Source organism: Guillardia theta, assembly GCF_000315625.1.
Source record: "Guillardia theta CCMP2712 unplaced genomic scaffold GUITHscaffold_7, whole genome shotgun sequence".
NCBI classification, from domain to species: Eukaryota; class Cryptophyceae; order Pyrenomonadales; family Geminigeraceae; genus Guillardia; species Guillardia theta.
The window spans coordinates 941,895-951,731 of NW_005434667.1; the positions used below are offsets into that span (position 1 = coordinate 941,895).

A 9,837-nucleotide genomic window follows, 5' to 3' on the forward strand; every position below is an offset into this window, starting at 1 on the left:
GGCGGACTACCCCCTACCCATCATACCTGATTTAGAACCATGCTCTTTCCCTGATATCACCCTCAGATGTGACCAGGGGGTGGTAAATTGTACCCTCTCTTCGCCCTGTCATGGCCCTTCCTGAGTTCCAACCCGCGCAACAAGAAATTTGTACAGGTGGGGGTATATTGGGTACCCCTTGTTTTGACAATGAATCTTGTGGTAGTCTTTCAACGAATGAGTAGGGGTGATACCCTCATTAGATTTTAAAATAGTGGTTACAAGAATATACAAGAATAACCGATGAATACGGCTTCATCGCATTTCAGGAAAGAAGCATGCAGCGAGGCCGTCGAGGAATGGCGGCTTTTCAGGCCCTCCGCGTCTGTTTCGGCTCTATTCTTGCTGTTATGCTTGATGAGACTACTGCATTCAATCATCTTGCCACTTCTCCAGCGTTTCAGAGACATGCAGTCAAGCCCGGCGCAAGTTGCACGAAGCGGGGGACATTTGATCACGTGCAGTCTGTTCGTCCTTTCCAGTTGAGAATGTCTAGCAGAGAAGACGATTCCAAATCACCATTCGTCTACTTCAAAGATGTAGAGTTCTACAGTGATGACGGCAATAGTTTGGAGACTCTCTCGACCCGTCCTTTGGGTAGAGTGGAAGAAATCGGCATTTTCCCGCTGGGCTTGGTTTTGAATCCTGGTGCGCGTGTGCCACTTCACATCATGGAAATGAGATACCGGCAACTTTTTACAAAGACGTGGGAAGGAAAACAGAAGGTAGTGAATTTTTTTTGTGTTCGAAGACGTTGTACTAATCTGGAGTGTCAGGTTGGATTCGTGATGTATGACAAGGATCGTAACCGATGGGCAAAGGTTGGTACAACGGCGAGACTGATCAGTTTTGATACCAAGCCTGATGGGAAGATCATGACCTTGGGGGAGGGTGATGAGAGATTTAGAGTGCTCAAAGTCACGAGGATTGGAAGCCAGATGGAATATATGAAGGCATTGGTGGAGTACATCGATGATGAAAACACTGAAGAGGATTTGAAACCGCTGGAAGAAAACGTTTGGGAATCTCTCAAGCAAGTTTTGTCCCTTTCCAATGAACTCTACGGCAAGAAGTTGGATTTGAAAGATAGTCTAAAATCTCTTGCTCCGCGCAAGTCATACAACATGGGGAAGAAACCGCTAAGGTCAGAAATCGTACGACAAAGGTTGTTTTCGTTTGCTGTTGCCCAGGTTTTGGACATGCCTCTCCTCGAACAGCAATCATTGCTGCAAGTTCAAGACACGAAGGAGAGATTCCGCAGGGAGATGGGCATGCTGGAAATGGCTCAACAATTTTTGACTGCGCAAGTGTCTCTGAAGAATGCGTTTGGATCCAGCACGGAATGATTGCAAACTCACTGTCGAACTGTTTAATAGAATGAAGGTTAACAAAAGCTGAGGATTTAGATATTGATATGTCCTCTCTTTTAACGATTTGATTTACCTGTGCAAAATGACTGAATAAAAGTACGAAATTTTGGAACGGAATAACACATCATCTCATCTCAGATGTTTGTTGAGCCATCCTCAACACCAAATCTGATTTATTCCATAGCAAGGTACCGTTTAACATCCGTTGAAGATGTTATTTGTGACAAGAACATCTACGCTTGATCGGTCTTGAGGGTACTCAGCTTGGGCGTTCTGTAGGAAACATATGGTCTGAGCTGTGTTGCTGTTTCAGTTTCATGGATGAGTCAAATCAAATCCTGCTTACATCACAGTCCGTGAAATCTGGGACAACCAATTCTTCGATCTTGTGCTCCTGCCTATGAAAGTTTCCTGCAAGTATTTAATGTCAGACAGAAGGAGACAGGCAGCAGATCGATCGGGTAACGTACCATGCTTGGTAATAAATCCTGTACTCTTGGCTCCTTTTCCTTTGTAAAAATTCCTCTGTATGCAAATCAGGTCATCACCATTACAGCAATGCGGTAGAAAGGTAAGGAGAACAATCAAGATCAAACGACACGTACAGGGCCTCTCTTGGATGTCATGGGGAATCGTCCAAAGCTATGTCCCTGCCTGTTACTGAACTTTCCTCTGATGTTCTCCATCATGCTCGCAAGCGCAGCCGCCACAGGTCTCCTCGCTGCCTCCATCGCGATCAGCCGGCGCCTCCAGCCCCCTGAGGCCGACGCGAGGCAGTGAGCTCTGAGGCGAGCTTGAATTTATTCTGAGGCGAAGCGCATCGCTTTCAGCTTTGATCCTCACGGTCTGCATCGATAGTCATTTCTCTATTTGTATGTTGCTGCCTTTTTTTGTGCCTATTCGCTTGCTCTGACTTTGCTCGCAAAGTTGCTACAACAGGCCCATCGGGCCTTCCGGTCGCCATGCAGGAGTACGACGAAGAGTTCGCCATCGGCTCCAACGTTGTCGTTGCCAAGGTGAAGGAGGAAGGGCACTTGAGCTTAAGAACGCTGAGAGGGAGAATCACATGAGGTTCCGGGAGTCGAGCAACGACGATGGGATAGCAGGCAGGCAGGCAGGCAGGCAGGCAGGCAGGCAGGCAGGCAGGCAGGCAGGCAGGCAGGCAGGCAGGCAGGCAGGCAGGCAGGCAGGCAGGCAGGCAGGCAGGCAGGCAGGCAGGCAGGCAGGCAGGCAGGCAGGCAGGCAGGCAGGCAGGCAGGCAGGCAGACACCTACTGCAGTACACAACATTCAACTTGTTCTGACAGGGACGTATGGACCATCAACGCTATGCGATCAAGAAATGCGACAGCCTGTTCAAGCACAGTCGAGAGATGAATCTCAAACTTGCATACACCATCCAAGAAGCAAGAATATTTCTGCATGTGAAGCATCCGAACCTGGTCAGCATCGTTGTAGATCACCTTGGTTTGCTCATCATGTCTCCACATAGGTGAGAGTCTTCGACTTCTTCACGGACGGGCCATGTTTCTGTGTGGTGCTGGAGTATTGCTCGCTGGGAACTTTACGGCATCAGGTCGATCACGCCATGAAACATCAGCTGCAGGTTTGCTGCCTGCCTCGCTGACTGCTGCCGAAGTTGTGAGAGCAAGATTTCAGCTGTCTGAGCCAACACTGTGGCGGTGGATGACGGAGATTCTGCTCGGGGTGTCATTCTTGCACAAGATGAGGATCGTACATCGTGATCTGAAGCCAGAAAACGTCTTCTTAGCTGGTTCTCAACTACCAGGAACGATCAAGGTGAGCATTGGTGAGCGAATAAAGATGCGGGAGGTGACAGGTAGAGGCTCAGGTCGGCGATCTTGGCAGCGCTAGGATCATGAAGGGTGGGGAGACGGCTCTCAAGACAAACTTCGTCGGAACAGAAGGATATGCTGTGAGCCGTGAGAGAATGGTTGGAACTGTCTCACTACTGGACAGGCGCCGGAAATACACCAATCACAACCTTACGATGAGAGAGTCGACTTGTGGAGCCTTGGAATCGTGTGTATAGAGCTTGCTTGTTTGAAGCGACCGTCGGAAAGGAGCTTGAGTAGCAGCGGCTTCCTAGAGAAGACATTTTCTCCTTATCCGAGGTGTGCCATAGATTTGCTCTCCGCTGACAGTTCCCTGAAGTCATTGCAGTCAGAGGTGCTGGATAGAGCTTTCTAGCAGGATGACGAGGAGGTTGGAGCAGAGAATTTCTGCAGAGGGAGCGCTACAGCTCTTGAAAGATATGGAAGTGACCACAAGTCATCGCGCTAGAGGAGGCAGTGGAGGGTCAGAAAACGGCGCTCCTGATCTCCTCGACCCGCAGCACGGGGTAAGTAGACCGGAGAGTTGTAATCAGATGTCAGGGCAGGAGATGCATCATTGATGCATCGTAAGGCAGAAAATTGTACATGTACATATCCATGTTAAATTAAGAAACTTTGCTATCTAAGTGAATGAAAACAAGTTGAAAGCTCCATGAACGCTGTATCACTGGAATGAAGTTTGCAAAATATGCCTCACGGATTTTGATGTCGAGAGATCGAATGCTTTCCTTCCAGTCTCATCTCTCATCATGCAGTCTGCTCCCTGCTCAATCAAATTCCGCACGCATTCCTCGCTGTTGGATCTGGAGGCCAGATGCAGGGGAGTCATACCAAAGTCATCCTGCACGTTAACCTGGAACTGTTGAGCTGTCAGGAGGTTTCGGAAGTTGAGATAGAGAGACCTGTCCAGTCTTGAACAGCATCTTCATAATCGGCAAGTTGCCATTCATCGCTGCGTAATGCAGTGCATTCCTTCCAACATCATCGGCCGCGACGAGGTTGACGTCTAGTTTCTCCTTGTCGCTGTTGACGAGAGATTCTCTAGTCAAAGTGGTCACTAGACATCACAATCATCCTCTTGTCTTGTCTCACCCCTCAAGGAACCATTGGACCATCTCCCGGTTGTTGCAAGACACGTGGAAATTGAAGGCTGTCCTCCCCTTCTTGTCCTGAACGTTGACGTCCGGGTCGAGCTTGGCGCCGTGTAGTCTCGCTCGGATCAGTCTGACAGGAAAAGGAATCAACAGCACCAGTCTGACGTCAGCTACTCCTCACCTTTGCGCAACCTCGGGCTTCTTGATCGAGTGCAGGGGCGTAGAGCCGAAGGAATCCTTGTGACAGGGATCTGCTCCTGCACCCAGCAGCGATCCCGCTGACATCCCCTCCTTCACGTAATGCAGGGCCGTGCGATTGCTGAGATCGGTCTTGCTCACAAGGACGGTTCGCAGTTCAGGAGGAGAAGAGAGCAGGGCATCGACAAACAGGTGCCAACCCTGCTAACTGCATGAGATGCGACAAGAAACAGGCAGCCATGCGCTCTCGGTCTTACCCTCTCCGCAGCGATGTGCAACGGGGTTTTCCCCAAGTCATCTGATTCTTGTGACAGCCGCTCGTGATCTTTTGCCACCTTTGTCGATGATGATAAGAAGCAACATTATGAAAGAGGAACTTGCCTTGACCGCCTTCTTCACTTCATCCAGGACCCTAGTTTCGTCGTCCCGATATTCTTCAAGAAGACTCATCAATATCATACTGCTCTTCAACGCCTTTGGGGAAAAGGCATCAGAACTTGAAACCTCAAAGGGGACTAAAAGAATAGATGCAGAAAGCGATAGTAGATCCGGCCATAGTAGATCCGGCAAGGTGAGGAAAGAGGAGAAGTGGAGAAGAAAATGATTATTAAAGAATTACTTCGTGAGTCTGATACATCATGCTTCCAATGCGCATTTCCTCCCTCAGTGAAAAGGACCCTGTTCCGAGTCTTGATGACGAATGTCAGACGTGAGGCAGAGATTCACAATCATAACACATACAGGATGAGGTCGACATCGACGACACCATCAGTCAACCCATTCTCCGTCCATTCATCTCTCATTTCGTTCCGAAACCTTTCGAAGGAGGACGCGCTCCGGATTTCCGTCCATTCGTTCTTGTGGTTGATATGCCTTCAAAAAGTCTCTCAACTTATCGTCCGTGGAAGAACAAACCTTACCTGAAATGTGCGACCTTCCGAAATCTTTCTTTTAGCAAATTGCACAATTCGGGCCATTCAATGTTGAATGGGAATTTGACTTCTATAATTGATTCATCGGCGTACGGTAAATGATTCGAAATTTTCAATGTTATGCTCCTGAAGCTCTTTAGAGGTTTGTCGCAATCATCAAAATGCTTTGAACCTTATGGAATCATTCCTAGCTTTTTCTGAATTGCTATGGCTGCTTTGAGAAGATGCAATAAGCTCTTTCTGCTTTTTCATTCTTTCTTCTCGAAGGGCTGTTGGGTCTTTTTCATCTGCAGCAAAAGTCATGGTGACCCACTCATGGATAGGAAGCAAACAGTACCTATCGCCTGTGCGATGATAATGATATCTTGCTTGATCTTCATGAGATCTTTTCTCTCGTCAACAACGGTGTTGACAACAGCCTCCAGCCTCGAGCTCGTATGTCCAGTGGTAGAAGGCGGTCTTGCCTCAAGATCTTCAAGAAGCCTTGTTCTCATTTCTTGGATAAACATCAGATCCAAGTAAGAAACAAACGCACACATTACGCTTGACGAACAGCTGATGTGAAATCTCTGAATCTACTCGATTCCTCTTCTTGCCTCCTTCTTCGAACCACAGGAACCCGGTGACCTTCTGTTTGACCAGAGCCCTGGCGTCTTTCAAGAAAGTGAAGAAATCGTCTTCAGAGCTTGAATTGAAATCATCAGCTCGAACAGAAACGGCCCATTAGCTTCTCACCTCATTTCTAGAACAAACTCTGGCTGATGGCTCTCCAGCAACATCATAAACCTGGACGGTTCAGCTGCAAGATAGGTGAGCATGTGAAGAAGAGGATAGGTTGGATATTCTGGGAGCACTGACGTAATGCTCGCACACTCGTTCGTCTTCCTGTTATCCGCCCGCACTCTCGTCCTCGTCCTCGTCCTTGTATTCATCGTCCTTATCGTCCACATCCTAGTAGCCTAACCTCAACTTCCTCGACCTTCTCGATCTCATCATTCTCATTGTCATCGTCGATGTCTCAAATCTCCTTCGCTTGCCCAGCTCTTGCTGCTGCACCTGTGCCTCCTCCCTCCTCCCCCCTGCTCCTGCTCCTGCTCTGCTCCTGATCATTATCCTCCTCCTGTGCTGTGTTGATGTCCATCCTCCTCCTCCTCCTCCCCCCCCCCCAACCACCCCCTCCTCGCCTTACCCTCTGCCATGATGTTCTTGTGAGGTCCCGCCAAGGCTACTCCGACAGTACCCTCCCCCTTTCTGACCCGCATCCCCGCGCTTTCCCATCAGGGAAACAAAAGAAGGAAATTTGCGACCCCCTGTAGCAGACAAGTGGAGGAGGAACTATACGACGATGGCGAAGACAATGCAGACATTAGAGTGAGAGTGAGAGTGAGAGTGAGAGAGCATGATATGAAGATGAAGATGGAGAAGATGATGGGAGCAAAGATGAAGGGGGGATCTGCCATAACGAGACTCATCGTGATAGCCGTTGTAGTCCTGTTAACATCGCAACCACTCGCCGGCTCCCGTGATGGAAATTTTGGACGCTCGAGCGTAGAAGGACCGGGTTGGAGAAGGAGAGCCACAAGGAAACTCGGGGCCTGTCTTTCGGATGGCGTCCAGACTCTGCGGCTGACTGGAGGAGGTCCAAATGAGGAGGGGCAAGTGCAAAGGAACGCTTTCGAGTCGTTCTTGTCGTTCTTGTCCTTGACTCATCAGAAAGAGGCCCGGTTGCTGGCATATGACACTGTCATCTACATCATGGATCAGACCATCAAAATGCTAGTCAACAGGAATCAAGATAACTCTCGCGAGCCTGTCATACATTACTCGATCGAAATGGAAGAACGCATAGCCGGTCCGGGATCGCCGCAAGGAGCAGAGAAGGTTCAGCACCTTACTGATTTCTCCTCGATATCTCTTCATCTTGACTGCGCATGCCTCACCACAGGTGATGGAGTTCCTCTCATCCATAGGGCTCGAACCTATCGGCCCCCTGGCGTCCTCGGGAACTGAAAAGAAGCTCCGGCTGCAGCGGATCTGTGACATCACCGTTCTGAGAGACTCAAGGAGAATTGCGTTGGAAGCGATGAATGATCTTCGCCTTCGGAGCCAGCACGAGAGGCATGAAGATGCGATGGACGTGGAGGAGGATGCCCGCGGTGACCTGCGGGCAAGCGGCGATGTCCGTGTCGAGCTACTGGAGAAGGAGATGCAGAAGGCTGCGAGTGAACTGAGATTCGAAGATGCTGCGAAGCTGAGGGATGCATTGGAAGTCCTCAGGCGGCAGTCTTCTGATTCAAACGCCCAGCAACAGTCGAAATCCCCAAGAGTGGGCGGAGCTAAACCAAACAGCGATTTCCCATGTACAAGCGGTATTCGAAAGTCTTCAAATAGTCCGCCAGGTGCTATTGGTGCTCGGAAACCCTATCAGCGGCCGAGCCCGACTCTTTGGCCACAGAATGATAATGAATTTCAAGGTTTGCTCCACTTGTGTTTCCTCTCCCCATATTGCGTTTGACTCAAGCTCTTGACAGACAGTGACTCTGAGAAGGTAGATCCAAGAGACTCGGCGATGTCTGAGGTGAGATATGACAAGTGATCGAAGTGGTTGATGTCTGGTTGTTAGATCCTGAAACAAGCCAAGGAGGCGATGAACAAAGTTGCAGATGATGAACTCAACATCCGACAAGTAGGCTTTCAGACACCTTCTTTCCCCTGATTTGATTCTCTCGGACCAGGCTGCGTTGGCGAGTGAAAAGAAGTTGAAAGAACTTGTTTCAGCGAAAAAAGGTGATTCGGGCCGTTCAGGTTTTTCAGTCGGAACTGAATTCATTGCAGATAAAGAGAAAGTGAGCACTTTATTATCTTCTCTTCAGCTCTTACATGGCATCTTCACTCGAGTAAGAATTTTTGCTGTTGTCTTGGAAAACTCACGAATTATTCCTAGGTAATCGAGTCACCTGGAGAGCAGGATCTCAGAATTGTGCTTCCATCTTCTGAAAACTTTCTAGAGCGTATGACAGGCTATACCTCTATGTGAGGGTCACATGCACGCAGAGTCTGGATGTTTACATTCCACAGTGTCGAACTATCTACAGGTGAACAGATCCCCCCCTTGCTAGCCCGATTGACTCGCTGCTCCTCAGTCTGTTGGCTTCTACCACGACGGTCACGGTGAAGTTTTGCGAAATTCCATACAACTTGATTTACTTTTTGACGCAGAAAAGCTTGTGTTACCAGACGATTACCCTCTCTTTCTGATTCGAGAAGCCGCGGCATCAGTCGGTACATATATTATCACGACGTTTTGTGAATGTGACTTGTGTGAATGTGACATATTTTAAGAACTCGAAATGGATCCACTGCTTGCAAAAGCGACGGAACAAGTCGTTGGAATTCCTTTATTTCTTTGTTGTCTGATGAGGGCGCGATCAAGCAGGATATTATTTCGCGATATCCCGACTATGCATCGAGAAATCCAATAATCCTCCTGCCAGCAGATCGTAGCGGCAAACCACAAGCAGAGGTAGACTTGAACAGAGACAGAGTGATCAGACGTGACTTCGGCATCAGGATTATCCCGAGGAGGTGTACGACTTCAATGCTAAGTACTTTCCTCCTGTCTTTGGGTCCACCCGGTTGATGGTTGCCGCAGAGACTTGCTTCTCTGCCTTGAGAGCAACAAACGACGATACGAGGAGAGCTCTCAGCTAATGTGGGTTCAGTCTGCGAGCTCTGCAGTGCGGTGTCTTCTGATGAGGCTGTTTGCTGCGTAGGACACGGAAGATGCGAGAGGCTCGTCATAGCACTAGGAAGAACATCTCAGAGCCGGGCAACATCAGAATCCGGTTCGGCGACGGGTGTTTCCTCCAAGGGACTTTCGACGGAGATGTAGGGCAATGAGATTTGGTTTGTGCGCGTGACCCTTGGGCAGGAGAAGATTTCGTCCATCTTCCATTTTGTTTCTGCATCTTTGAAGGAAAGAAGAGATTTCACCCTCAAGGTGCTATCGAGCTCTTCAATAGCCTTCACCTTACCTTGTCATGCAGACTGTGCCGCCTGTCAAGTACCTCGAAAAATTCCTCGACAACAAGATTGCTGGTGATGCCTCAACAAGATCTTTGTGGCAATGACATACTTGACGAAGACATGAATCTATTTCCCAACGGGATCGTTAATGTCCTATGCAAGGTTTGCATCGAGCAAAATTGACGTAGCAGGGCTTTCTGAATCGTGGTCTTTCCAGGAAGGAGCAAAACTGATCAGAGAAGGCATCCGAGACGACATTCCACTACAGATGCAAGGCTGACAGTCTCCCTCCCTCCCTCCCCTCCCCTCCCCTCCCTCCCCTC

General features: G+C 49.0%; 5 protein-coding genes across 5 annotated transcripts; 3 read left to right on the top strand and 2 right to left on the bottom strand.

Annotated features, from left to right (window-relative positions):
* Positions 1–714: 714 nt before the first annotated feature.
* Positions 715–1,431, top strand: GUITHDRAFT_150507 (hypothetical protein; the record flags this gene model as incomplete). The annotated part of the gene is made up of 2 exons (XM_005839971.1): positions 715–764; positions 816–1,431. Coding segments are annotated over 2 exons (591 nt in total), but the record flags the coding sequence as incomplete, so codon positions are not given.
* A 108-nt stretch (positions 1,432–1,539) lies between these two features.
* Positions 1,540–2,151, bottom strand: GUITHDRAFT_150508 (hypothetical protein). Its single transcript, XM_005839972.1, has 4 exons — positions 2,015–2,151; positions 1,880–1,934; positions 1,756–1,820; positions 1,540–1,705 (listed from the first exon to the last, which is right to left on the bottom strand). Exons 1-4 carry the CDS (start codon positions 2,138–2,140, stop codon positions 1,643–1,645), a joined length of 309 nt encoding a protein of 102 aa, XP_005840029.1. The 5' UTR covers positions 2,141–2,151; the 3' UTR covers positions 1,540–1,642.
* A 220-nt stretch (positions 2,152–2,371) lies between these two features.
* On the top strand, positions 2,372–3,609 carry GUITHDRAFT_101494 (hypothetical protein; the record flags this gene model as incomplete). Its single annotated transcript, XM_005839973.1, has 7 exons — positions 2,372–2,425; positions 2,716–2,850; positions 2,901–3,014; positions 3,068–3,208; positions 3,261–3,344; positions 3,389–3,543; positions 3,597–3,609. The coding sequence occupies 7 exons, from the start codon at positions 2,372–2,374 to the stop codon at positions 3,607–3,609; spliced, it is 696 nt and encodes a 231-aa protein (XP_005840030.1).
* Positions 3,610–3,928: 319 nt separating this feature from the next.
* On the bottom strand, positions 3,929–4,277 carry GUITHDRAFT_64779 (hypothetical protein; the record flags this gene model as incomplete). Its single annotated transcript, XM_005839974.1, has 2 exons — positions 3,929–4,123; positions 4,167–4,277. Coding segments are annotated over 2 exons (306 nt in total), but the record flags the coding sequence as incomplete, so codon positions are not given.
* A 2,615-nt stretch (positions 4,278–6,892) lies between these two features.
* GUITHDRAFT_101496 (hypothetical protein) lies at positions 6,893–9,794 on the top strand (the record flags this gene model as incomplete). The annotated part of the gene is made up of 15 exons (XM_005839975.1): positions 6,893–7,369; positions 7,434–7,962; positions 8,020–8,066; positions 8,112–8,174; positions 8,224–8,275; positions 8,324–8,432; positions 8,497–8,583; positions 8,632–8,659; positions 9,059–9,093; positions 9,141–9,200; positions 9,262–9,376; positions 9,420–9,488; positions 9,535–9,586; positions 9,633–9,676; positions 9,732–9,794. The coding sequence occupies 15 exons, from the start codon at positions 6,893–6,895 to the stop codon at positions 9,792–9,794; spliced, it is 1,830 nt and encodes a 609-aa protein (XP_005840032.1).
* Between the last annotated feature and the right edge of the window lie 43 nt (positions 9,795–9,837).

What these genes read in the sequence shown, in the direction of transcription:
- GUITHDRAFT_150508 (XM_005839972.1), bottom strand. Translation starts at nt 2,140, where the DNA reads ATGGAGGCAGCGAGGAGACCTGTGGCGGCTGCGCTTGCGAGCATGATG. An exon ending in TGACATCCAAGAGAGGCCCT is followed by an intron (nt 1,935 to 2,014) that starts GTACGTGTCGTT and finishes ATTTGCATACAG; the next exon opens with AGGAATTTTTACAAAGGAAA. An exon ending in CAGATTTCACGGACTGTGAT is followed by an intron (nt 1,706 to 1,755) that starts GTAAGCAGGATT and finishes ACAGCAACACAG; the next exon opens with CTCAGACCATATGTTTCCTA.